At 52.3% G+C, this 27876-nt stretch overlaps 1 protein-coding gene across 5 annotated transcripts; it reads left to right on the top strand.

Moving 5' to 3' along the window:
- Positions 1-338: 338 nt before the first annotated feature.
- On the top strand, positions 339-27783 carry MFN2 (mitofusin 2). 5 transcript variants are annotated; one of them, XM_089901069.1, is made up of 19 exons: positions 339-519; positions 1735-1870; positions 6185-6363; positions 10443-10578; positions 13609-13771; positions 14455-14579; positions 15296-15404; positions 15517-15624; positions 17230-17383; positions 17551-17618; positions 17759-17880; positions 19284-19410; positions 19830-19934; positions 20055-20157; positions 20950-21206; positions 21747-21902; positions 23336-23532; positions 24331-24465; positions 25692-27783. In XM_089901069.1, the coding sequence occupies exons 3-19, from the start codon at positions 6189-6191 to the stop codon at positions 25759-25761; spliced, it is 2310 nt and encodes a 769-aa protein (XP_089757195.1). In that variant the 5' UTR covers positions 339-519; positions 1735-1870; positions 6185-6188; the 3' UTR covers positions 25762-27783. The 5 variants fall into 5 exon arrangements, with proteins under 5 accessions (XP_089757195.1, XP_022454173.1, XP_089757201.1 ...); XM_022598465.3 differs by having other exon boundaries at positions 342-519; positions 20950-21170; XM_089901075.1 differs by lacking the exon at positions 339-519 and adding an exon at positions 570-1611.
- The last annotated feature ends 93 nt before the right edge of the window (positions 27784-27876 follow it).

The following is a 27876-nucleotide window of genomic DNA, read 5'->3' as shown; positions in this document are numbered from 1 at the left end:
ACTTCCTCAAAGTCAATTGAAGGGCGGCAGGCCCAGGCTTGCTTCCTGTCTTACTCTTGAGAGCTCTTGTCTAAAATACCAAACGCAAGCTTGGATTCCAGAGCAGACAGGGTCCTTGGGGTCAGGCTCTGGGGCAACAAACGAAAGAGCGGGAAACTCTAATCTACGCCCTTGGTTTCTTTTCCCCTTGACAGCTCGTGGCCCCGCCCACCCCAGCCCTTACCGGTGCCTGGCGGAACTACAGCCCCCATGATGCAGCGGGAGACCCGAAATTTACGTCATCGGCTTGGGACGCCTGGGCGGTGAATAAGATCGCTGAGCCGGCTGACCCCTGACCCATAAGCGTTAGTAGGGTGGAAGCTGCTGAGCTCAGAGTCCAGCGACTCACTGGGACCAGAACGGCGAACCTGCGGCGGCTGGTGACGCGTGCGTCCTGCCTCCTCCTCCCGCCTGTTCCCGGGGGGCGCGTGTTGGTGACGTCGGGGTTATCATGGCCACCGGGAGGCCGGGAAGGTGAAGGTGAGAGAGCGAGCGCGTCGGGTGGTGGGGCCCGGCCCAGGCCAGCACGGCGAGTCCTGAGTACCCCGGCGTGGGCCTGTGAGACGCCGGGTTCCCGGGGGCTCAGGATCCGGGCCGGCGGGCGTCCCCACTTTCCGGCCTCGCCGCCGGGCCCTCAGCGGCCCTGACAGGAGGGGGCGGGACGCGGGACTCGGGAGTGGGGTCCCCTAAGGCTTCTTGTCACCCCCGCTTTCTCACCCTTCACCACCACATCCCACCCCTGCCCTTTCCCCATTTCTCATCCAGTTGTCTGTATTTGCCTGCACTTATTCAGCGCGAGAGGTGCCTACGTTCATCACCGTAGGCGCCCTGCTCAGACTTCCCCAAATTTGGGCATTTCTTGCTCTCGCACAGTTGTCTCTTGTTTGGCTTCTCAGTGGACGGTATGCCTCCTTGAGGGCAGGGACTGTTTTTTATCCATCTCTAACTCTAGCGCCTAGCACACACACACACACAGAGGGCAGACAGAAAATGTCGAATAATTAGCTCCTTGGATGCTTGAAGACGGAGCTGCCCATTCCCGTCTGTTTTAAGCCTTGATTGCCCTGTTTCTTTAATTTCTCTATTTACTCTCTTTCTCTCCTCCCAGACTGTCACCCTTCCCATCCCCAAGGGTCGGGTGAGGCAGCTTCCCATAATTGAAAATAAGTGAGCTTTACAGTCAATGGGAGGTGATATCTCAGTTCCCAGCTTGGCCGCTTAACTAGCAGCCCATAAATCTCTTAAGTATTCCAGGCGTCTCTTTGCACCATGGAATTGAGAATTAAGTAAGATATTTTACAACATCTGGTAGATAGAGGCTTTCAGTAAGTTCCACTTCTCTCTCTCAACTCCACCTTCCCGTCTCTAATCCTCAGTGCCACAGCCCTCAAGCCCAGTCCTTGACCTGGTTCTGCTCCCTCCTGTCACCCCTCTGGATGTGCCTTTACCAGGGTCCCTGCTTCTCACCAGCACACATCTGAACACGTGTTTGTGCACACCCGGGCTTGGCCTCGCACCTGTGTGTTGTGTTTTTCCCCAGGGCACTTCCTCACATACCACCCCAATACCTCAGTGAGTCAGCTTCCCTCGGGGATGAGTTTGTTTGGCTTTTAAACCTGATTAGACTTCTTTGGCATCTTTTTTTTTTTTTTTCCTGCCCTGTTGACATGTCCCTTTTCCTTTCCAATAACTCAGAATTGGTGGAGTCAACACAATCAGTAGCCAACCTCAACCTGAGACAGGACAGAGGAGAACTCAGATTCTTTTCATCTTTTTGACTCCAGCCATGTCCATGATGCCCACCCTGTGAAGGTCTCTCACCATCCATAAAGTAAGTGGGGTGGCTGTGACACCTGGCACGCTGGATCTGGGTGGAGTGGAAAGGGGTGTACACTGCTGGCCATCCAGCAGCAAGTCTCTTGGATGGGGTCATCTCTGCGCAGAGCTGGAGCATTCCAACCCACGTTGGAAAGAACTGTATTCCTTTTACCTTCCATGGAGGATTTCACTGGTTGCCGAGAGAGCCCGTTTAAAGATTGACTGTTCAGAAAGTGACTGGGATCTCTGGGCTCCCGGAAGAATGAGTCTCTATCTCCCTCGTTTGTTCTCTGCTGTGCTGGCTCCTCCCTCCCCCTCTCTGCCCAGCAGAAGTTGGCCCGTTGGCTCCTTATCACAGCTCTTCTAAGGGTCTACTCTGCCCCTTTACCCTGCAAACTCTTTTGTTTCAGTTTCTCAGCTTTTCCTCTGTTCCAGTTGTGCCAGCAGACAATCCGTGGATCCATTTTATTTTCCCTGCTAGGAGCTGCTCTGCATGAAACTGGGTAGAGAGGTGGTGTGGATTCAGGGACTGTGCCTGGGATCCAGACACACCTTGTGGTGAATTTTGCTGTTGCTATCCCTATACCCAAGGCACTTAATCCTCCTTAACTAATAGCCTAGGTTGAGGCAGAGCTTTTCAGTACCTGGGAGTGCTAATAGCTGTTTAATTTTTTTTTTTTTTTTTTTGGCTGCATTATGTGAGATCTTAGTTCCCTGACCAGGGATTGAACCCATGCCCCCTGCGTTGGGAACATGGAGTCTTAACCACTGGACCGCCAGGGAGGTCCCTAACAGCGTTTAGAATTGGGTTTCGTTCCGGTCTTAGGTTAATATCTGTTAATATTGTGCCCCCAGCACTTTTTTGGGGTGGGAGTGGGAGACTACTAGGATGAATGAGGCTTTTCCCAAAGTATGACCCACGGGGTTTTAAAAACTGTGACATAGAAGAAGGGTTTCTGCAGATAAATTTGTGAAATGCTGCGTTAAATACAGTTAAACAGGCCTTCCTTCCCAAAGTCTTTGCTGTGCTCGTGTACTCCAGTGGAGGGGGACTGTAGCATATAGCGTTTTACAGATTGATTCTGCTATGGGATCATTTTTGTCCACTGCAGTTCTGTGGACCACGCTTTGGGAAATGCTGCTGTAAACTCTGAAACCACGACCTCAAGAGCGCTTTGAGGCGGTCACAACAGCTTGAAGTGTGCCACGTAGTGTATAGCTGATACCGGAGCTCAACTCTGGCCCAGCTGTGCTTGGGGGACTGGCTGTGCATGCCTGCTGTGAGCCCTGCGGTGAAGTAGGGGCTGTCAGGGCTTTCCAGAGGAGGAACAGGAACCAGCTGTTTCCCCCACCTCTAGAAGCATAGGAAGCCAGCAGGTGGAACCCCAAGATAGCTGGGGCCCTATCTTGGCTTGTGTGTGTGTACTTGCAACTGTGGTCCGTTTGTGCACGTATGTATGCCCAGCTTGCTCTTTGGAAGGATTACATTCTGGAATCTGAAAGATTTGTTTAACTCTCTTGACTCACTGAACTCCAAATAGTAGGAAACAGATACTTAGCCAAAGGCTGCTTTTTAAGAAAAAAGTAAATATATGTATTCCGGGATTGGAAGGGTAGGAAGGTAATCCCCTTTAGGGGCATTCACTATCTCAAACCCTGTCTCTTACAGTTGTAGAGGAGGAAAGTAGAAATGGAAATAGGTCACTGCTGTGTATTAGAGACTGGCTTTCTAGAAGCTCACAGATTAGACAGGGAGAAAGTATGACGAAAAAAAAAAGCCAAAAGTCTGGTAAGGTTGCATGGCCTCCACAGAGATGTCAAGGAAGGCTTCATGGAGGGGGTGACACTAGAGTTGGGTCTAGAAGGACAGGAGGAGTAGGCCAAATGGGTGAATAAGGAAAGAGGATTCCAGGCTGAAAGCAACATGTGTAACACGAACATGGAATCTCAGCTCAGGCACGAACAGAGGCAGAGAAAGCAGTTTGGAGGGGTTGGCGGTTCGGGACATGCAGCTGCAGGCTGGGTAATGTGAGAGCAGGGCAGCACCTGGATGGGCTGCACTCTGAGCAGACCAGGTAACCTTGAAGCACTAAGCTTTAACTAGTGTGTATGCTTTTAAATCTTGCATTTACTGAACACTAACGCCTTTGGTGTCATACCCTTTGGACTTGCAAACAATGACCAGAATTTGAAAGCACTTGCTTCTAAAAGCCCAGCTGATCTGAGAACTGGCTGCCTGCAAGCAAGTCACTTCTGGGGCGGGGCACTGCGGAGCCTCACCCCTGAGCTGACCTGTGTCCTCGATCCCCATGGCAGCCGTCGGGCAGCTGTGGGTGTGCTGGTGGAGGAGTTGCCTCTGCCCTCCCCTGAAGGCTGGCTATTCCAGGGGGAGGTCTTGTGATCTTGCTGGTGGAGTTTATTACTCTTGTTGTTATATAACATGTAAAACTACCTTTGAGCTCGTGCCATGTCATCTTTAATCTTCTCACGGTCTACGTGATATCATGCTTGTACATGTGACGAATCCAAGCATCTGAGGTTTAAACAGCCGAGAAATAGTACAGTCACGATTTGAACCCAGCTCTGTCTGATTCCAGAATCTATCTATAATGCTAGCTACATCATGCCACCCCAGACCCAGTTCTCCTTTCGGTGACTTTCCTCTTCTGCTTACACGTATCCCCTGTTTCTCTAAGAGTCTTTCCTGCTGGGCCACAGTAAGCCTGATTTCAGTGTACTCTCCTTTTCTGCTTTGGAGGAGCCAGTGGTATTCTCTTCCTAGTTCCCCTTCTCAGAGCTCTGCTGTCTTTCTTATTTCAGCCTTTGACACGTGGGCTCCATGCTTAGAAAATCTCCCAGCTGTGGTGTATTCCTGGGGAGGAAGGACACACACTCACTTTCCTCTCTCATCTCCCCAGAAATCAGGAACAGCGCAAAATAATTGGTAGGTTTAGGCAAAACCTGTGGGTCCCCATTTCCCTGTGTGTCTCTCTTTCTGCCCACCCTTTGGGATGGTTAGTTCCTAAGGGCCACTTTTCAGTTATTATGCATTTGTTCCAGATGTTCTTTCTGCTTCTCAGGAACTGGTTCAAATGCTTTGGCAGTTTCTCGTGTATGTTCACTTGTGGGCAATGCGCTGTTGTTTCCCAGCTAGAGCGAGTGCTGGGTCTGGTGGAGAGCGGCGTGATTAGGGTGGCTGGGGGAGAGGGGCCAACAAGAAATTGCTGGGTGTTGAGGAGGGCAGAACCGGGCACACACAGCTGTGCACACTCCCCTCATCCTCAGAAAGGCCTTTTCCCTGTGACTTCCCAGTGTCTGAGGGCTCTACTGAAGAAATGGCACTGTGCGAGCTGGGAACTCTGAGGAACGATCCAGGGATGCCCAGCCACATCTGGGGACCACCTTCTCTGGTCTGTCGCTCTCTTTTGACTTTGAGCAAAGATCTCTAGGGCTTTGGAGTTAAGCCTCACGGCCCCTCGCATGTTATTGCCACGTGAAGAAAAAGAGCCTGCAAAGATGTGCGTGTGATTGAATAAGAGCAGGAGAGCTACCCACACAAAAACAGACTGTGATGATAAGCAAATGTTAATAGTGCCTGTCACAGAATGGTGGGGTTGTGGATTTTTTTTTTTCCTTTAGTTTCCACATTTTCTACAGTGTACACATTTAAAATGAAAGAGAACAGTAAACGTTTTTAAGTAAATTGTAGAAGTAGACCTCTCTCATTTGAAGATCACCCTTCCTTGCCATCCACTCCTCCACCCCTCCCCAGCAACCAAAAATAAAACCAAACACAAAAAACCTGTTAGGAATTAGGGCCATCAGGACTGGGCAGCAGAGTAGCCAGGGCAGGGTGGTGGGAGGGCCTGACCTTGAGTGTCACTATGCTGTCACTGCTTTCAATGTTCAGCGCTTTTTCTCAGGGGGTGATGTATAGGAAATAAGTGAGATTTCTGTCACTCTTTTCTGCATAAGGCTAGGAGGAGGGCTTCTCTGTGTGTTACCTTGTGGTTCCCCTCTGTCTCTCTCTGAAATGGGGAGGGCAGGCCTGTCCCTGTTCACCAGGCAGGGAACAGCCAGCGCTAGACCTGAGCTCAGGGCCCTGGGTGCCCACACTGTGTGACATGGAGACAGGCCCAAGTGGTCCCTTCCTACTCTTGAGGTGCTGGTTCTGATCTTGCTGTCCCTGATCTAGTCCTGGAGGGCCCATGTTCAGGATGGACCCTCGAGCTGGTGCCCGTCCCCCTGCTGCACCCCACTGCACGCCAGCAGAACGTCCTGAGCTGGGTGTCCCTGGGTTCGCTCACGTGTCTTCTTTCTCTTGCAGCGCGATGTCCCTGCTCTTCTCTCGATGCAACTCCATCATCACAGTCAAGAAGGATAAGAGACACATGGCTGAAGTGAATGCTTCCCCGCTCAAGCACTTTGTCACCGCCAAGAAGAAGATCAATGGCATTTTTGAGCAGCTGGGGGCCTACATCCAGGAGAGCACCACTTTCCTTGAAGGTGAGACAGGCAACCCACTCAGCCAGGCCCACTCCTGTCAGCCTCAATATTTAGGTGGCAGGATTTGGGGATGGGGAAGTACAGCACTGCTCTTGAGGAGCTCATGACCAGATGGGTTGTCACCTTCAGTGGTGCTCTGCTCTTGGAATCATGGAATTGGACTCTGGGGAGATTGGGCCAGGAAAACAAGGGACCTATCATTGAAGAGTTCTACAAACTCTGTTCCATTTAGTCACGAGGGGTAGGTGAATCGTATCCTCATCTAAGAGACAAGGAGATTGAGGTTTTGAGAGTTGTTTGATACCTTGTAAGTGACACAGCGGCCTTTACCCGGGTGTCTCTGACTCCAAAGCCCAGGTGTTTTCCTTGGCCCGGTCTGGCTGCCAGCAGTCCGGGCACTGTCCGGGTGTTGGTTGTTCCTGACCAGGGTGTTCTCTCACCGATATTTTTAGACAACAGGACTATGAATAAGAAACTTGTGTCACCAGTACCTTTTCCTCTAGTTACTAATTTGAGCCCAAACTCTAATCCCTGCTCTGTCAGCAGAGAAGGACTGGTTCCCAGGGCCCCACTAGTTCTGAGCACCAACTCCAGCCACTGGCTTCTCAGACTCCCTCTCTAGAAGGCACACCTTGGCTCTAGGTCCTGGGATTGTCAGTGAAGACCCAGTAGCTGCATCTTATCTGTCCTTGGTTTCCTCATTTGTGAAAGAGGGGCTCAGGTGAGACCAGGGGGTTCCAAATTCTAGTCTGCAGAACCCTAAAAGTTCAATGGGAATGCCCCTGGGACACACTGCTCTCCACTTTCTGCTTTCCACTGGAGCACCTTGGCTTCTGGTTGGGTTACATGTCAGGCTGCTACTTTAGGCTCCCTTTAAAGAAGGGAAATAGTTCCAGTACTATGGTGTAAATGTTTGTCCCTCCATGTTCACATGTTGGAATCCTGAGGCCCAAAGTGTTGGTGTGAGGATGTAGGGCCTTTGGGAGGGGATTATGTCACGAGGGTGGAGCCCTCATGAATGAGATTAGTGCTCTTATAAAGGAGACCCCACAAAGCTCCCTCGCCCCCTTCCGCCATGTGAGGATACAACAAGAAATCTGCCACCTGGAAGAGGGCCCTCACCTGACCAGGCTGGCACCCTGATCCGAGACTTCCAGCCACCAGCACTGTGAGCAGTACGTTTCTGTTGTGTCTAAGCCACCCAGTCATGGTATTCTGTTCGAGCAGCCTGAATAGACTAAGAATGGACTCTTTATGCCCTGCCCTCAGCGTGGTGCTTGAAGCAGGAGAGGCGTTCCCGAAGTATTTGTTCCATTTAAACATTTGAATTTCAGGGTTATAAGATTGGTGGTTGCAATTATTCCAGTTTATTATCGTTTGTTTAGCAATAGTTCTGGTGTGCCTGGCCCTGTGCCTGCAGAGATGGGACAGACCAGGCCCCTGTCCCGCCGGAGCCCAGACTAACCCTCTGTGATGCTCTGACTCACTCAGATGGTTCTGTGGACGAACACGTGCTTAATAATGACGGTGTTTGTGTGATGGCATCAGGAGTGGGTGTTTTGGTTTCTCTTTTTGTGAAAATATGGAGCCTCTCGTATTGGCGGACTAGAAGGAAAAACACTGGAGCGATCCTGAGATGTATTTGGGATTGTCCTGGCTAGCGAAGGGGATGGCTACTGCCTTGGGACTCTTCTCTAAAGGGCAGGTAACAAGAGCTTGTTGGCCTACTGCCTGTTTCTTTTAAATGTAGCCACAGGCTTAAGAGCCAGCTTCCTCTGGGGCGCATTCCAAAGGCCACACCCCGGTGCCCACATAAGGGAAGAATGTTGATGGGTCTGAGTAGCGGGTGACCAGTGGATGTGGGGAGGTCTTGTTGGTTTGCTCACTTCCTTTCGTGGCACCAGCTGCAGGGGAAACTCACTGGGCATCTCTGAAATGTGCTCGCCGTGCTCTGGATGCTGTGGGAGTGCTCTCCGTGCTGGGGCCTATCAGCCCAGTGGTTCACAAGTGCCCTAGTCTGTTTGGGAGGCTGTAACAGAAATACCATAGACTCGGCGGCTTGTAAACAACAAATATTTATTTCTCACAGTTCGGGAGGCTGGGAAGCCCAAGATCAAGGTATCGGCAGATTTGGTGTCTGGCGAGGACCAGCTTCCTAGACTGCTGTCTTTTCTCTGTATCATCACATGTAACCACACGGCAGGAGGGGCTGACTAGCTCTTTGGGTCTCTTTCGTAAGGGCACTAATCCCAGGCATGGGGTCTCCATCTCTATATACAGTTGACTCTCGAATAACATGAGTTTGAACTGCGCGGATCCACTTATATGTGGATTGTTTTCAATAGCAAATACTATATAGTAGTACAGAATCCATGGGTGAATCTGTGGATGCAGAACCGTGGATACGGAGGGCTGACTAAATTACATGCTGAGTTTTGACTGTGTGGAGAGGCGGCGCCCTAACCCCCGTGTTGTTCAGGGGTCAGCTGTACCATCATACCGTCATCACATGGGGGCACATAAACATTTAGTCCATTGCAGCAAGAGTGTGCTGAGGGGAAAACACCCGTCTGCTGTCCAGCCAGCTCATGACCTTCCTCGCGCAAGTACTAGATGGGATGGGGTCAGGATCTTGCTCAGTTGCTCCCATCTGTCATCGTATGTTATCCACCTGCCTGTCAAGGGCCCTGGGAAGAAGCAGTGCAGTGATCCTAGTATCTGTTTGCTTAGTGAACATTGTGCACCTGCTGAGCGCTGGGTGCTGGGATCAGACAGCTTGGCCTTCATGTGGTAGGTGGTGCAGACAGGTGAGCTAGGCGGTTACCCTGTGGTGAGATAAGGGCTAAGATAGGAGAAGTACAGGGTGCTGTGGGAGCATAAACAAGGGGACCAGACTCAGGGGCGGTCAGGGCAGGCTAAGTGGGAAAGAGCCAGGCACCCTGAGGCGGTGCATTAGTTCTTCAGGGTGGGGGAGGGGCGTGGGGAAGCACTGAGCAAAGCCCAGAGCAGTGGCAAGTGTGGGGATGTGGTGAGGCAGCATGCGAGGCAGCGGGTGCCCAAGACCTGGCTGGAGCAGTGAGCGGGTCCAGAGCAGGCAGGGCCTCGTGAAGGTGCACAGGGACCCGGTCCCAATCCCAGCTCTGCCATCTGCTAACTCTGATGGGTACACGCCGTGGATTAAATGAGACCGTATTTGAAAAGTGATCAGGGGCTTCCCTGGTGGCGCAGTGGTTAAGAACCCACCTGCCAATACAGAGGACACGGGTTCGAGCCCTGATCTAGGGAGACCCTGCATACCGCGGAGCAACTAAGCCCCTGAGCCATAACTACTGAGCCCGCGCTCTACAGCCCACGAGCCACAACTACTGAAGCCCACACGCCTAGAGTTCATGCTCCGCAACAAGAGAAGCCACCGCAATGAGAAGCCCATGCACCACAACAGAGTAGCCCCCGCTCGCTGCAACTAGAGAAAGCCCATGTGCAGCAACGAAGACCCAACACAGCCAAAAATAAATAAATAAAAATTAAAAAAAAAAAAAGAAAAGTGGTCAGAACAGTGTCTGGCATATAGTGAGAACTTGGTAAGTATTTGTTAAGTAAAAAACATATAACTTCATTAGGTACCTGCCCCCATTTTTGGCGATTTTGTGTTTTAATCCATTTAATCCTTTCAGTAGTCACATGAAGTAGGTACTGTTGTCATCTGTGTTTTAAGGGTGAGGAAACTAAGACCAGGAAGGTTCATTTGCCTGGGGTCACAAAGAGCCAGGAAGAGGTGAGAACCAGCACTTCTTGCACTGGGATTCAGGCAGACTTGCTCCCAAGCTGTGTTCTTTGTTTTCTGGCTGCGCGGCCTGCGGGATCTTAGACCTCCCACCAAGGATCGAACCCATACCCCCTGCAGTGGAAGCTTGGAGTCTTAACCACTGGACCGCCAGGGAAGCCCCCCAAGCTGTGTTCTTCACTGCACTGCGGCCCACAGTAGGGAGTAGCAGGGAGCCGTGGTGGACCCTGCCTTCCAGACTTGTGACTGTGGGACTCTGACCGTGGGGTGAGCCATTTTCAATCTCCGCCTCCAGACACCTACAGGAATGCGGAACTGGACCCTGTTACGACAGAAGAACAGGTTCTGGATGTCAGAGGTTACCTGTCCAAAGTGAGGGGCATCAGCGAGGTGCTGGCCCGGCGGCACATGAAAGTGGCTTTTTTTGGCCGGTGAGTCTCAAAGCCCTCATACCTTCTTTCTTCCCAGCGGGGGGCAGGCAGGGAGGCAGACACTTTGTGTGGGATCACAGCCTGAGGGCCCCAAGGCAGAGAAGCAGCTGGCATGCTTCAGTGCTCTCCTTCTTATTTATTTTTAACTGTGGGTAAATACACATAACGTAAAATTTACCATCGTAACTATTCTTAAGTGTACGGTTCAGTTTCGTTAAATACATTCACATTGTTGTACAACCATCACCACCATCCATCTCCAGAACTTCTTCCCCTTGGAAAATTGAAACTCTGCCCATTAAGTAACAACTCCCGTTCCCCTCTCCCCACCCCCCTGGCAACCACCATTCTCCTTCCTGTCTGTGAGTCTGACTATTCGAGGTGCCTCAGGTAACTGGCATCACACAGTATTTGTCTTTTTGTGACTGGCTTCTTTCACTCAGCATAATGTCCTCTAGAATCATCCATGTTGCAGCATTTGTCAGAATACCTTCCTTTTTAAGGCTGAGCAATATTCCATTGTATGTATATACCATATCATGTTTATCCATTCGTCCATGATGGACACTTGTTGCTTCCACTTTTTGGCTATTGTGAATAATGCTGCTATGAATGTGGGCGTACAAATATCTGTTTGAGACCCTGCTTTCAATTCTTTTGGGAATATACCCAGAGGTGGAATTGCTGGACCATATGATCATTCTGTTTAAAATTTTTTTTTCTTTTTGGCCACGCTGCACGGCATGCGGGATCTTAGTTCCCCGATCAGGGATTGAACCTGTGCCAACCTGTGCCCCCTGCAGTGGAAGCTCGGAGTCCTAACCACTGGACTGCCAGAGAAATCCCCTGTTTTTAATTTTTTGAGGAACTACCCACCATATTGTTTTCCATAGCGACTGCACCATTTTAATTCCTACCAGCAGTGCACAGGGGTTCCAGTTTTTCCATATCCTCCCAATACTTGTTTTCTGTTTTCTTGATAGTAGCCGTCCTAAAGGGTGTGAGGTGGTATCTCTTGTAGTTTCGATTCGCATTTTCCTAGTGATTAGTGATGTTGAACAGCTTTTCATGTGTTAGTTGGCCATTTGTATATCTTCCTTGGAGAAATGTCTATTCAAGTCCTTTGCCCACTTTTAAATTGGGTTGTTTGGGGTTTTTTTTTATGTCGTTTTGGTGTGGTTTTTTTGTTTTTTGTTTTTAAGTTGTAGGGGTTCTGGATTTAATTCCTTATCAGACATATGATTTGGAAATATTCTCTCATTCTGTAGGTCGCCTTTTCACTCTGTTAACTGGCCTGTGGCGCACAGAAATATTTTATTTTGATATAGTCCAATTTATGTATACTTTTTTGCCTATACTTTTGACGTCATATCTAAGAAATTGCCAAACCCAGTGTCATGAGGCTTTTCCCCTATGTTTTCTTCTAAGTGCTTTATATTTTTAGCCCTCAGATATCCTTCTTGTTACACTTTGTGGTCTGGTAGGCACCTCTGGAATGTTTGCTACAGTACCAAGGACTTCTCCAGCTCTCGGTGGGCACTGACTGGGTGGCCTACACAGTGAACTCAGTTCTGACACGCTGCCTGGAGGTGGCGTCAGACCCCCCAGGTTAAGAGCCCGGTCCCTCAAGACGCCCCCGCTTCAGGTGCCATTCGGAAACCTTGGCGTCTGACCCACTGGCTATAGATCAGAGGTTCCCACGACCTCCTCCTCTTAATTTGCTAGAGCGGCTCACAGAGCTCAGGGAAACATTTACTTACATTTACTGGTTAGTATATAAATATGGGATACTGTAAGGGATACAGGTGAAGAGGTACACAGGGTGAGGTCTGGGAGGGTCCTGAGCACAGGAGCTTCTGTCCCTGTGGAACTGAGGTGCACTGCCTTCCACCCTGAAGCTCATCGGTTCTCATTGTTCAAGAGCTTCTGTGGAGCTTAATCCACAGCGCCCTCCTTCCTTTTCCTGGAGGTCAGTGGGTGGGGCTGAAAGTCCCAACCCTCTTATCACTTGGTCTTTCTGGTGACCAGCCCATCCTGAGGCTGCCTGGGGGCCCCACCTGAGTCACCTTACTAGCATAAACAGGTGTGCCCAACAGGGGCTCCTTATGAGTAACTGCAGACACTCCTGCCACTCAGGAAATTCCAAGGGTTTTAGGAGCTCTGTGCCAGGAACTGGGGACAAAGACCGAACATATTTCGTGTTATACCACAGCACCTTTAAAAAAAGTAAAGCCCAATACAGGAAAAAAAAAAAAGACACCCAGACGGTTGGGTGCTGTGCGCACAGTGGTAGCCTGAGGAATTGGCACTCTGCCACCCCTGCCCCTAATCACCTCAGGGATGGCCCTCAGGCCTCTGGGCTGTCATTTTGCTTCCTCCCCTCAGAGCTGTGGCCCTGTCTTTGGTGAGCTGAAGAGATGAGTCTGCAGAGTAGAGCTGTTTTCAAGACCCAGAATGTCGGAAAGGGGTGTGATGGGCAAGAATGCTACAGTAATCTGCCCTGTAGCAGGCCCTTATCAGCTGGGACTGACAGGTGGGGCTTCATGTTTGGGAGGAGCATGTTGGGAGAAGAGCAGCAAAATTGGCCTTTTGTAGAAAACCAGGGACTTTGGGGTCATTCAGCTGAGGTCACTTAGACTGAGGAAGACACCCTGGGGGTGAGTCAGTGGTTCCAAGTAGAAGAGGAGGAGTGGGTTGTCCCTCAGAGTCAGACAGGTCATCTCCAGAGTGACGCTGAGAGCCTCAAGCTCGGTGGTGGGCTCCCTTGAGGGCAGTGAGTGTCTGCGTGCCAGTGCCACACCAAGGGAGCCCCTCGTAGGCTGGTTTGCCGTGATGAACCGGGAGCACATCACAGACACGGGTCACGGTGTTTGTCCAGCATCTTCATAAACACAGAGAGCCCTCTCTGCCTGTCTGGGCACACGCCTCACTGTGGAGGACAAGACTTCGGACTTCCGGGCCGTAACTTCTTAGTGACAGCCTGAGACGGAGATAGTGGTAGCTTCACTGACAGCCGGGATTTCCTCGCAGGACGAGCAACGGGAAGAGCACTGTGATCAATGCCATGCTCTGGGACAAAGTGTTGCCCTCCGGGATCGGCCACACCACCAACTGCTTCCTGCGGGTGGAGGGCACAGATGGCCACGAGGCCTTCCTCCTCACGGAGGGCTCAGAGGAGAAGAGGAGTGTCAAGGTGAGGGGACAGCGCCGGCCCGGCTCTCAGCCCTGGGCGTGCTGGTGGGTTAAACCTGGGCTTAGACCAACCAGCGCATCCACTGTGCCAGGACCACTGGAAGCTCTAAGGAGAAGGCGGTGCCCTCCACTGCGGTAGAGTCTGGGAGGCCCTGTCCTAGCCTGGCTGCTTGGGAGTTGCGAGAGCTTCAGGGAGGGTCTGAAAGCTGGAGCGCCTGAAGTCGGGATTCACAGTCCTTGTGAATTGCTGGGCAGGCCTTTTCTCTTTGTGATGAAGAGCATATGTGCCTTGTTCTTTGGCGTGTTGCCAGAGAGCGATCCCTGCATTTGCTCTGTGATTCTGACACGTCAGCTCGGGGCTTACGTGTTTTCATTTTTCTGAGAGCCAGCTGCATTCTTGGTTGGGGCCAGATGCTCATTTTGGTTCATAAAGAACTAATTAATGCAGAAAACCCTCAGCTTTAGGACAACATCCAAGAAAGAAACTCAAAAGAGGAGTGAAGAATAGTTGGTTCTTATTGACAGCTCCCAGCTCTTGACTTTTTATGTGTGAAATGAAAGAAAAAGGGGTAGCAGATCAGGCAGCAGTCTCAGGCCATCGTGCTGTGGCCACATGGCACTGGAAATCTCCACGCTGGAGGCTCTTCCTCAGCCCTGATCTTTCTTTCCCTTATCCCCCATCAGACTGTGAACCAGCTGGCCCACGCCCTTCACCAGGACGAGCAGCTGCATGCCGGCAGCCTGGTGAGTGTGATGTGGCCCAACTCCAAGTGTCCGCTTCTCAAAGATGACCTTGTGCTAATGGACAGGTAAGAGGGAAGGTGCCTCCCCAGGAGGTCCAAACTGGGAGGGCACCAGGTTTCCATTTCTGGATCATCCAGGCCAGGATCCCCTAGGTCCTGTTGTTGCTCTGCTTAAGTATTGCTTTTCAAACTGGCTCAACCAAATCTTCCTGCCTCTTGGATTTCCTCCAGGGTCTGGTTACTGTATCCCTGGGCAGGTGTCAGGGCCCTGAAGATGTCCCAGTGATGGCCTGTAAAGAGGGATAGGGAGGATGCTCAAAAGTTGGGAAGGTTCTCAGCCTCAGCCCAACATTAGTGTGTTTATTGGGGGTGGGGGGGGGAGCTTGCGGTGGTGAGGTCCATGTTGTATTTTATTTTTCTAAAAGGAACACTTTGCTCCTGCTTTGTGGACAGGCTGTAACTATACCAAGAAGTGGGGTACTAGGGTGCTTGCCAGACTCACATAAATACAGAGCTTCACCTTAATTGTATACCCCCAAAGTAAAATTCAGATCATCACGTTTTTATAAAAGTGATAGACGCGTATGGCAAAAACCACATTTTCAGAGTCTGGAAGGATATGAGATGAAAAGTAAAAATCCCTCCAATAAGGGCCAGGCCCAATTTCTCTCCCTTCTGTAGCTTTCTCCTCCTTTGCCTGGCTGCCTCAGGTCTGTTCAGAGCAGGAAGAATGGGGCCCATGGTCTGTGTGTCCGGTGACAGTTTATCCTTCTCGCCTCTAGCCCTGGCATCGATGTCACCACAGAGCTGGACAGCTGGATTGACAAATTTTGCCTGGACGCTGATGTGTTCGTGCTGGTGGCCAACTCAGAGTCCACCCTGATGCAGACGGTAACCCCTCCTCCACCTTTTCCCACACTCCGAGGACCCAGCTGAGTGGGCGGGCTGGCAGGGCCTCGGCTGGCACAGCTCCTCCCCCACTGAGGTCTTCCCCCCCATCCAGGAAAAGCAGTTCTTCCACAAGGTGAGCGAGCGCTTGTCCCGCCCTAACATCTTCATCCTGAACAACCGCTGGGACGCGTCCGCCTCGGAGCCTGAGTACATGGAGGAGGTGGGTGCCTCTTTACCCAGCAGTTTGGGGAATGCTACCCCATGTGTCTACCCAGACCCTCTTTATGCTCTCCCAGGCCACATCCCTGAATGAATTTCAGCACCAAAGAAGTCCCGGGTGTTCCTTGGGGTCGCTGATGGCTTTAAAAATACCCCTTCATGGGAGTTCCCTGGTGGTCCAGTGGTTAGGACTTAGTGCTTTCACTGCTGAGGCCCCAGGTTCAATCCCTGGTCAGGAAACTAAGATCCCACAAGCCGTGCAGTGTGGCAAAAACAAAACCAAACAAAAACAAACTGAAAAAACAAAAACAACTCTTTGGGACTTTCCTGGAGGTCCAGTGGTTAAGAATCCGTGCTTCCAGGGGCTTCTCCAGTGGCGCAGTGGTTGAGAGTCCGCCTGCCGATGCAGGGGACACGGGTTCGTGCCCGGGTCCGGGAAGATCCCGTGAGCCATGGCCGCTGAGCCTGCGCGTCCGGAGCCTGTGCTCCGCGACGGGAGAGGCCACAACAGTGAGAGGCCCGCATACCGCAAAAAAGAAAAAAAAGAATCCGTGCTTCCACTGCAGGGAGCACGGGTTCAATCCCTGGTCCGGGAACTAAGATCCTGCCTGCTGCGTGGTGCGGCAAAAAAACCCAACAGCAACAAAACGCAAACCCTTCACTTCTCCCATTCGCTTTCCCGGACCCCTCTACTCTTCAAAAGGTTTTCTTCCAGGTCTGAGAAGCATCCCTACCACGTTAGCTGCTGCACCCTTGCTTGCTCTCTTTATTTAGTTCATAAAGAATTAATCATTATAAAACAGGCTTAGCTTTAGAAAGACATCCAGGAAAGAAATTTAAGAGAGGAGTGAAGAATAATTGGTTCTTACCAACAGCTCAGAATGCTTTACTTTTTATGCGTGAAATGAAAGAAAAAGGAGTAACAGGTGATATGGGGTGATGATAAAGCACGCAGTCAGCAGGCTGACGCTGGGCAGTGTGACTGGTAAATTCCCTAACCCCTCCAGTAAATCCTCACCTGTGAGTTGGATATAATAGAGTTGTTGAGAGGATGAAATCTGTTAACTTTGAGAAAAGGCCTGGCACGTGGCAGGTGTCCACAAGAGGCTGTCATCACTTTTAAGTTCCAGCAGTAGAACCCTAGGGCTTCAGAGCTAGGAGGGATTTTGGGGTGCGGCCACTCATGTAATAAACGAGGCCCAGGGTAGACTCAGCTTGTCAGTACAGAGTCCAGGTGTAGGTTTCTTGACCAATTTCCCCCCATCCAGGTTCCTTACCTTCTGGGGCGCCAAAGTGAGGCACTCTGTAGGCTCTAACAAGGCAATTTGGGGCACATGTAAGCATTTCAGCTTGTTGATGCACCAGCTGTCTTTGGCAGGCTGTACCCGAGGGAACCCCTGTGACGTGGATTCTGGGAAGCCTGGTGGCTGGAGAACAGATGGTGGGAGATGGTCGCTGCATGTGTGTTTGTACCTTTTGAATCCTGAGCTGTGTTAACAGATTATCTGTGTTTTAGAAAAGAAGCAGTTGGGGGCCGCGGGCTCCATCAGGAGGGGCCCACCCGCACCCTGCCTGCTCACGTAACGCCCGTCTGCTTGGGCTCCAGGTACGGCGGCAGCACATGGAGCGCTGTACCAGCTTCCTGGTGGACGAGCTGGGCGTGGTGGATCGAGGCCAGGCTGGAGACCGCATCTTCTTTGTGTCTGCCAAGGAGGTGCTCAACGCCAGGATCCAGAAGGCCCAGGGCATGCCCGAAGGAGGTGACGATGGAACCAGCTTCTTGCTTTTCCAGAACATTTGAGTCTTTAGTTCTCATACTAAGTCAGCCAGTAGAAACAGTTCTGAGAACGAGGTGGTGAGAAGAGCCCTGAGTGAGAAGCTCTCGGCTGCGAGTTATTTCTCGACTAATGTGGTGCAATTCTCCTAGGGGGCGCTCTTGCAGAAGGCTTTCAAGTGAGGATGTTTGAGTTTCAGAATTTTGAGAGGAGATTTGAGGTGAGCACAAGCCTTTGATCCTGGTGTCTGGCGATTCTGTGCCTCCCCGGCTCTTTCCAGCCTGTCCCTGGCAGTGGATGCCAGAGCCTGGCCCTTGGCCGGTGGCCTCTGCCCCCCTCTGTGCCTCTTGTGTGTTCCAGGAGTGCATCTCCCAGTCGGCTGTGAAGACCAAGTTTGAGCAGCACACGGTCCGGGCCAAGCAGATCGCGGAGGCTGTTCGCCTCATCATGGACTCTCTGCACATTGCGGCGCAGGAGCAGCGGTAAGAGCCCCGGAGGTGACAGGAGGGAGCGTGGCAGTGACCGCCTCACCGCGGCCTGGACCCGGCCCAGGGCCAGAGCCTGGCCGCCAGATCGGAGTCTCAGGGTTCCCTCCAGGCCCCGTTCGAGCCACGAGGAGCAGCCTGGTGAGGAGACCGTGGGGCGTCTGTCCGTCCCACCTGGCCTGTGCAGCGAGGCTCCCCACAAGCCCGCGTTGGCGGCCTTGGGCCAGTGCTGCGCCGAGCACAGCAGCCGTTCTCAGAGCCTGAAGCAGGACATACTTCTTAAAAATACCCTTTTTTGGAGAAATTAAAATATAGGAAAGTACAGAGAATAGCATACCGTGCTTCCATTGCACAGAATTGACAATATTTGCTATATTTTTAATTTAAAATAAAAGACATACAGCAGAAACTAACACAACATTGTATAGCAATTATACTCCAATAAAGATGTTAAAAAAAGAAAACACAACAACAACACAGAAAAAAATGTTGAATACCCTTTGATTCTTCAGCCCCTGTCCCAGTGTCCCTCTGCACACTCCTCAGAGGCAACTGCAATCATGAATTTGGTGTGTAGTCCTGTCATTCATTAAGCAGTACTTTTTATGTAAGTTCTGAAGAATACATAATGTTGCTCTGCAAGTACTTTAAATGTGCAGGTATGGGATCATGCTGCACCTGGCTTCTCTTTCCACTCAGCATCGTTTTTACCCTCTGTCCTTGTTGATACCTGTAGATGGAGTTTAGGACTGTTAGCTGCTGTAGAGTCGTCCATTGTGAATGTACCTCATTTTCCCGTAGATTGATTTTTAGATTTCATTATTTTGCTATTGCAAACCCTGCTGCAGTGGTTGCCAGTCTGTGTGTCCACTTGTGCACATCTGCAAGAGTCTAGCATTAATTCCTGGAGGTGGAAGGTTTCCTCTTAGGGTATATGCATTTCAGTTTTACCCAGTTTTACTTGTGGCTTTCTGAAACATCTGAACCCGTCCAAGGTCCCACCAGCAGTGTATGCTGGGACTCCCATTTCCCTGACCCCATCAGTAATTCAGACTTGGTGAATTTGGCCAGGCTTCTGGGTAGCGTAGTACCTCTTTTTTCTTTTTCTTGATTATCCTAGTGATTTTTTTCTATATTAATTGGCAGAACTTGTTCTAAAGCCCCTGAAAGCACCCTCCCCTGTCGGTCACCACCACATCTTCCAAATTTGGAAAACTTGAGTGAGTTGTCGGCGCCATCTCTCCCTCATACCTGGGAAGGGGAAGAGCAGGCGTCCGGGGATGTGCGTGGAACTGCCAGGATCACCGCTGGGGCCCACACAGGCTTCCCCGCGTCACCTCTTGCTTCTCTGCTTAGTCGTGTGGGGACCTGCGTCGCGTAACCAGAGCTCTTTCTTTCAGGGTTTACTGCCTGGAAATGCGTGAAGAGCGGCAGGAGCGGCTGCGATTTATTGACAAGCAGCTGGAGCTCTTGGCGCAAGACTACAAACTGCGAATTAAGCAGATTACGGAGGAAGTTGAGAGGCAGGTGAGAGGTGGGAGAGGAAGCACACTGGGGAGATGTGGACTCCGAGTAGAGGCTGGGGAGTAGAGAAGTGAAAACACAGACGTCCTATTCCTTGGCGGCTCCTCAGCCTTCCAGGAGGAAGTCGTGGCCCTGATTCAAGAACGTGGCGCCTCCCTGGGTTTGCTCTTCCATCGTGTGACCCTGGGCAAGTCCCCCCTCCTCTGGGCCTTCTCCTCCATATCTTACAGGAGTGTTTGGTCAGCCAGTCTCTCATATCCCCTCTACCTCAAAAACTTTTAATTCCGTAGATCAGCTGAGGACACTGCATGGGTGAGGGGAAAGATATCCAGTGTGTTAGAGTCTGTTAGACTCTCTCCTGGTGCTGCGGAATTGAACCACGTTCCTCCTTGACGCTTACCAGCACGCTGCTTCTGCTGTAGGTGTCCACCGCGATGGCTGAGGAGATCCGACGCCTCTCTGTGCTGGTGGACGAGTACCAGATGGACTTCCACCCTTCCCCAGTGGTCCTCAAGGTTTATAAGAATGTGAGTCATTAAGTGGCAGGTGCTCTGGGCAGGGATTCCCCTTATCCCCTGTCCCTGGGCTCCCCAAAGGGAACCCCTGGCAGAGAGCGCCGCTTCCCTTCACCTCTCGTCTGGCTGCAGGAGCTGCACCGCCATATAGAGGAAGGACTGGGCCGGAACATGTCGGACCGCTGCTCCACGGCCATCGCCAGCTCCCTGCAGACCATGCAGCAGGAGATGATAGGTCAGTGCTGCGGGGGCCTCGGGACCTGGTCCCTGGGCTGCCCAGAGGTCAGTTTCAGGCCAGTCTACAGAAGTACCGGCCTTTCCTTGTCTGTCACCTTTTATGATGAGTCAGCTCCATACCTTGGGGTTCTGGGCATGTGTCATGAGTTCATTCCACACACAGACGTGGGGGGTCGGTCGGGGGGGGGCATCCTTTTTTTATTTTTTAAATAAATTTATTTATTTTTGGCTGCGTTGGGTCTTTGTTGCTGCGCGCAGGCTTTCTCTAGTTGTGGCGAGCGGGGGCCACTCCTCGCTGTGGTACATGTGCTCCTCATTGCAGTGGCTTCTCCCGCTGTGGAGCACGGGCTCTAGGCATGCGGGCTTCAGTAGTTGTGGCGCGTGGGCTCAGTAGTTGTGGCTCGCGGGCTCTAGAGTGCAGGCTCAGCAGTTGTGGCGCATGGGCTTAGCTGCTCCATGGCACGTGGGATCTTCCCAGAGCAGGGCTCGAACCCATGTCCCCTGCACTGGCAGGCGGATTCTTAACCACTGTGCCACCAGGGAGGTCCCCATGGGGGTGTGTTGTGTTACCACCTGGAACTAGCAGAGGCTGAGAGCTCGGCCTGCTCCTTAAATCCGCACGTTAGCTGGTGTGGAGCCTGCATCCCCTCGCCCACTGGCCCGCTCTTCCGGGCCTGGTTTCTGGGCCTCACCGTCAGCACCCTGGGCCGCAGCGAGTGTTCTGAGGCTCCGCCCTGGCGTGGCACGGGGCTGAGCTGCTGTGCTTTCTCCGCATTTCTGTTCCTGACAGACGGCTTGAAACCCCTCCTTCCTGTGTCTATGCGGAGTCAGATAGACTTGCTGGTCCCTCGGCAGTGCTTCTCCCTCAGCTACGACCTGAACTGTGACAAGCTGTGTGCCGACTTTCAGGAGGACATCGAGTTTCATTTTTCTCTCGGGTGGACCATGCTGGTGAACAGGTTCCTGGGCCCCAAGAACAGCCGCCGGGCCTTGATGGGCTACAACGACCAGGCAAGCGAAGTCCCGCACCCTCGGGCATCAAGGGAGGTCAGTCAGCACCCCAGGCACACAAACTGTTCTGAAAGGGGTGCCCTGAGGTCACAGCCGTGGCATGTGGGCCACCACCACGGTCAGGTTTTTGCCACAAATCAACCTAGCTTCATCCTAAGCACTAATATTTGTGAAATTACAAATGCAAGCTGCATTTTTTTTTCTATTACACGTTAAAGTGAGCATGTAACTATTAAATATAGATGACCTATCCACATACCACCATTTTCATGTTTGGATGTTGAACCCCCCATCTCTGTACCATTGGCGTTACTGCCTGGGCTGCTCTCGGGCCACGTCCCACACCTGGGGACCTGTGCTGAAGCGTTCCAGGGCGGCCACTGCTCCCGTTCTGTGGTACCCCACGGTGCTCACCTTTGGGCCAGCAGGTCTGTTAGGAGCTTAAATTCTCTACTACATGTGAAGCTCATTTTCCCTTTTGGGAAGTTGAAGAGCCACTCCCCGTGCCCCTGTTCTGGACCCTAGAATGAGAGACTGTCCGGTATCTTCTTAGCCCCTCCTCGTTTCTCTCTGCAGGTGCAGCGGCCCATGCCCCTGACCCCAGCCAACCCCAGCATGCCCCCACTGCCCCAGGGCTCCCTCACCCAGGAGGAGCTCATGGTTTCCATGGTCACTGGCCTGGCCTCCCTGACCTCTAGGACCTCCATGGGCATTCTCGTCGTTGGAGGAGTGGTCAGTGACAAGCCCTGCTCGGGAAGGGGGGTGGCAGGTGTGTGGGGACCGAGAGGCACAGTCTGGTGGATGTCCCCGCATCGGCCCTGCACTTCACATCCGTGATGACTTTTTACTGTGATCTCAGGAGCCGTGTAGCCTTAGCCCTTTAACATACATTTATTGACTTATTTAAGTCTCACTCAACTAACGTGACATTTAGGTTCCCGTTTTACAGAAGAACATCTGCAGTTGGCTTGCCAAGTGCACACAGCTAGGATTTGAACTCTGGCCCCATCTGACTCCAGGACCATATTCTTTCCCCTGTAGGGCCAGTAGGGTAGGGAAGTGACCTGAGAAATTGACGGACCTGGGTTCTAGAGAGGTGGGTATGACCAGGAGTTTCTCACTGGTAGGTGAGTAAACCGAGAGCAAAACTTGCAAGGGCTTGAGACAGAAAGAGGCCAGGCTGGGCCTTGAACCCTTGTCTCTCCAGCTGCAGTTTTATTGCCCTTTCTTTCTGCCCCAAGGCCTGAGATCACAGGCTGCCTTCTTGATTACTGGGGTACTCCCATGTCTTGACCCAAGACACACTGCAGCTAGAGTTATTTATGCCTTGAATTTTCTTGATGATGTGGGAAAGTTCTCTTTGTCATGGTCATTTGAGTTGTGGAGTGGTGGCAGAACGTAACTGTAACAAAACTGCCAGGAATTCCATTCTCAGCTTGTAAGGCTAGGGCGGGCTGGAGCTGAGGCCCCCTCCCTCCTGGCCTGTAGACGGTACAAGCTCTGGTTTTTTTTTCACAGATGGTGACCTGGCAGAGGGTCATGATCTGAGAAGCTGACACTTGACGGTTATGTAACCCTTTTTACAGTCAGTGTCTCATTTTACCCAAACAACCCTGAGAATTGGGTGGGGGCCGTTATTCCTATTTTGGGAGGAAACAGGTGTAAACAAACTTGCCCGAGGTCACGCAGCCAAGGAAGAGCTTCACACTAGAGCCTTGATTTCTGGCTCCAAGTCCAGTGCTCTTTGACTGTAACTACACTGCCTCCAACCAAAGTGTTACAAACCAGACCAAAAGAAGCCATCTACTGAGGACCGATGTGCAGAATTCTGCTTGTCAGTGTCACCAGAATGGAAGGTCCCTTCAAAGTACTCCAACGTTTATCTTTAAGATTTTTCTGTGCCTGGATCTGTGCTTCTGGTGCTCACAACCACAGAGGTGGACTTTGCACAAGTCATGTTGTGTGGCCCACACTAAGTTTCCCTCGTCTCCAAACTAGACAAGGTCCCTGCCCTTCTGGCCTCAGTGAGACCAAGGAAGACATTGAAAGGAGTGTTCTGAGTAGAAGCACAGAGGCTCTTTGAGGCTCTTGGGAAGGTCCTGGCTGAGAGGATGGGCGGTGGGATGGCAGAGGGACTGTGCCAGCTGACCACTGTGCCTCTGCAGGTGTGGAAGGCTGTGGGCTGGCGACTCATCGCCCTCTCCCTTGGCCTCTATGGACTCTTGTACGTCTACGAGCGTCTGACCTGGACCGCCAAGGCCAAGGAGAGGGCCTTCAAGCGCCAGTTTGTAGAGTACGCCAGCGAGAAGCTGCAGCTTATCATCAGCTATACCGGCTCCAATTGCAGCCACCAAGTCCAGCAGTGAGTGGCCCCGTCAGCCCCGAGGGGCCAGTGCCGGCTCCCGTGGTTCAGGACTGCCCTCTAGGTTTCCTTCTAACCGGGCCTGGAAACCACTGGGCCCTGAGCGCTGTCTGACTCTGGCCTTCAGCTGTGCAGCGCCAGCGTGGAGGCTAGGGATGGGGGAGGGGTCTCCAGGGACACCTTACGTCCTGGGCTGGGACCAAGTAGGCCTCCCAAGGAAGGAAGACATGGGAAGACGAGGGGTGTTACCTGTAGCCATCTTTTAAAGGTTACCTCGAAGGGCTTCGGTTGTGGGCGTAGCTTTGATGTTCTGAGCCACAGCCCATTGTTCATGGCGTATCTTAGGGCAGGTGGGAATGGATGGCTTGATCTGGGTGGTGGTCAGGAAGGTGCTGGCTGCCTGCCTTTTATTGTTATGTGGCAGGCCCTCTGCTAGGCATTTTGCACCTAACTCTTCATTTTCTCCCCGAGCCCTTTGAGGTAGACGTTTTTACTGGCACCTTGTTTTTCAAAATGAGGAAATTGAGATGTGAAGAGGAGTCATGTGTGTCCTGCACTCGGCTGATTAGCACCGGGGCCGGGATCTGCATCCTGGTCTCTTGTGCCCAAGCCGGGCGCCTTGCTCTGTGGTCCGGGTTCTTGCTCTGTGCTGACGCTAGTGCGTGTGGTGGCTGTGATGTCCGCGGCCTCAGCAGCGGGCGGGGACGATTCTGACAGACCAGGACAGGCGCAGGGGACAGATGGGCTGGCTGCTTCACCACCGATGTGGCCTGCTTGATCCTGACTCTCCCCCCTCAGGGAACTGTCTGGGACCTTTGCTCATCTGTGCCAGCAAGTTGATGTCACCCGGGAGAACCTGGAGCAGGAAATTGCCGCCATGAACAAGAAAATTGAGGTTCTTGATTCACTGCAGAGCAAAGCCAAGCTGCTCAGGTGAGGTTGGCCATGTGGCAGCAGAGGAGGTCTGGTCCCTGGGGTTACGGCTCACAGGCACGTCCTTAACCGTGGTGTCTCAGGCACTTGACACGTGCTGTCCCATCTTCAGCGTCCCTTTAGGGGCGTATCATCACCTTCACTTTATAAAATGGAAGATCGAGGCCTAGAGAGGTTAAGTAACTTATCTGGGATCCCACAGTAAGTGGTCAAGCCAGGAGGAGAAGAATCCAGGCGTGCTAGGCTCCAGCACTCTCTGACACTCCACACGTTGATTGTCCTTTACCGTCGGCGGGAACAGTGGGCTACACCCGGCCCCCACTTTCTGCCATTTCACGGTGTGGCACAGCAGCATCCGTGTCCACAGGGGAGCCGGCCAGGTAGCTGGTGACCGGCAGAACCCGGAGCAGAGCCCAGGTCTGCGTAGGGTCTCTGTTGAAAGTCAGAGCTTCCAGCAGCAGGTTGCTGGGGAGAGGATGGGTCTCAGGAGTCAGGAGTCCTGGCTTCTGGTCCTGGCACCCCCATTTGGGCAAATCGCTGAGCTTTCCTATGTCTCATTGCTTTCATCTGTGCAATGGAGTCAGGTTTCATGACACAGTCACAGAGCTGAGTGTGCGAGCGCTCTGCAGAAGCCCTTGGCCCACTCAGGCCGGGATAACATCAGCACACGGGGACTCTTTTCTTCCTGCCCCCGCCCTGACGTCAGCACAGAGGGGAGCTGCATCAGAGGGCATTGGTGGGCCTTGCCCTCCCCGCCCACTGCCCTGGGACAGCTGTGTTCTAGAGACATGCTGCTCATCCCCGGGGAAATCTCACGCGGCGTGTGGCTTCGGGGTGGCGGTGTCTCTGCTGCTTGTCACCTGCAGCGACAGGGTGAACCTGAAAAGGGCTGCGTGTGAGCAGCCCAGCCTCCTGCTGACAGGCAGGAAGACTGTTCCCAACAGTCCAGGGACTTACACGTGCTCCTGGCATGAAGCAAACACAGGGCTTGAGGGTCAGAAAAACCTGATTTTATTTCCACCACTGAGCGGCCGCGTGACCGTAGGAAGTTGTTGAACCTCTCTAGGCCTCATTTTCCTCATCGGTGAAGTGGAGGTTATTGGAGGGATAATGAGTAAATGAGTCTGTCTGTACAGGTCAAGTGTCCGGCAGAGCAGCACTTGGCCTTGGCACATAGTGCTCTTGTTACCAGCTGTTCCTGCTACAAGGTGACCGTTTCTCTGCAGGAATAAAGCTGGCTGGTTGGACAGCGAACTCAGCATGTTCACGCACCAGTACCTGCAGCCCAGCAGATAGTGGGCAGCCCGGGGCCGGAGCCTGCGCAGGGAGGGGCCGCGCTGCCAGCCGCGAGGGGCCTCCCACCAGGGCCACGTGCCGCTCCTGTCCGTTGCCGCCACCGTGAGAATGAAAGCACCCGCTGTCTCCCACTGTTTTGAGCCCTGAGATGCTAGTTATTTTCCCCCTCCTTTGCCTGCTGTTGCAGGAAGATATTCCGGCTCACACCCCTAAAGGAGACTTGTTTTTTTCAATGATGACTCTGGACAGCATGATACTGAGGAGTTAAGTCGAGTCTTTTCTCGGTTTTGTCAGGCTCTGTTGATTGAGAATCGTCTGATTGCTTGATGAGGTCTTGGGATCAGCCAGCATTGCAGAAGGCCTGGTTGGGCCTTTAAGGATATCAGGCAAGACACCCCCTCCTCCAGCCGACGCTAACACTGACCCACGCGCACCTGCCTACCACGCACCCCAGCGCACCCATAGAGAAAGGCCACCTTAGGGGGTGGTTGCATTTTCTTCCCGGATTGCGCTGGGAACAGTTCCAGGAAGGCCAAGGCCGTCCCAGGATGGTTGTGGCTTACGTGTCAGTTTGGTCCTTCGGCTTTCATACCTCATCCCATCTGCAGAGCCTTCCAGACCAGCCCTTCAGTCTTGGTGGCGGGGCTGAGAGTGCAGAGGTAGCTGGAACGCTGAGTGGCGTGTGTGGAGGGCGTGTTCCAGTGCCCCTGCTGTCACAGGCGGCCGGGGCCGTGATGGGGGGAGACTTGCCTCCTTCTCCTCCTTCTGTCCCTTGTTCTGGTTTCGGTCCTTAGCCTATCAGTCTGGTTTCTTATTTACGAAAGATAGGTTGGTGCAGGTAGTTAAAGGATGTAGTAGAAGGAAAGATGGCGGAAGGAGGGAACCTTGGCGGCAGGCTGAGAGAAGTGGGCCCCTCCCAGGACAGCTAGAGAATCTGGAGTTGATGCCGAACAGGACCTTGCATTTGACCTCGCTCTGTGAGGGGTTCGTGGGGTCTGAGAGCCCACTCTACTAGCTTGATGGTCTATAAGAGACATGTTCCCACCCCTCACCCCACCTCGGCCCAAGCTGCCCTTGGCCACCAGACCTCTGGATGAAGTCTTCTGTGCCAGCGATGTTGCACGTGGCCAAGAGACAGTGCGGGGAACCCAGCACCCAGCCTCCCACCCTCCCTGATCCCAGAGCCTCCAGGTGACACATGGGGCCTCGTGTTGATTTTGAGAAGTGTTTCCTGTTGTTGAGTTTGGGGATTGTTACCGGTCACAGTGGGGGCAGGTTCCTGTCTCCAAGGTGTTAACTGTCTGGGGCAAACAGCCTTCGGGTGACAGCCTTTGCAGGGCAGGTCAGAGAACTTCCTAGAAGCCAGCAGCACGTCTCTCCCAGAAAGAGGCTCAGGCAGAGAGGTGGGGCTTGTCCTGCTCTCTTGAATCCACCCGCCCTCCGACTTTGGGGAAATGACTTGGTGGCCTCTGCTCACTGGCGGGTGGCATGCAGGTGGCGAGCTCTCCAGGTGCCCGCTTGTCCTTCAAACCCTCAGTCTACCCTGGTGCGTGGAACAAAGCGATGGACTTGGCCGAGGCCGCCATGCGGCGGGAGGACGCTCTGAGCTTTTTGCCAGCCTGGATGGTGGTTACCTCCCAGTGTGCCTGGAGAAATCAGTGTCACACAATTCCAGTGAATCTTGTGCTTTTGGGTGGGGGGTGGTTATTTAGAATAACTAAACATGAATTTTTTTTGAATGTAGCCTCTGGGCAGTGAATGAGATTTTGAGCTTCTTATACAATAAGTAAAATTGAAATTATACCACTGAGGGCGAGACTCTGAAAGAACTGTGGCAAAAAGCACTTTAATTTAATGCTGCTCACTTCGTTCTCTGTTTTTGTGTTCATCTGCTGGAGTTCAGGATGTGCTTGACGTGGTGGGTTTTTTCTCTGATGTATTTAAGGTGATACATTTGCCTGAATTATTCCTGTATCATTGCTGATAATATTGAACACTAAAATAAAACCTAGTTGGAAACCATTTGTGTTTTGTGTGTCTCCTCAGCTTACTGTTCCTGTGCAAACTCTCTTTGACGTGACGAAGTCTGCAGGCTGCATTTTGAAATGACCTTAA

Source organism: Delphinapterus leucas, chromosome 1 (genome assembly GCF_059928025.1).
Source record: "Delphinapterus leucas isolate spDelLeu-1000000601 "Yukka" chromosome 1, BTC_Dleu_Yukka2, whole genome shotgun sequence".
In the NCBI taxonomy this organism is placed as follows: domain Eukaryota; kingdom Metazoa; phylum Chordata; class Mammalia; order Artiodactyla; family Monodontidae; genus Delphinapterus; species Delphinapterus leucas.
The sequence above is the reverse complement of the archived record's forward strand: the minus strand, read 5'-3'. Positions and strand labels throughout refer to the sequence as shown.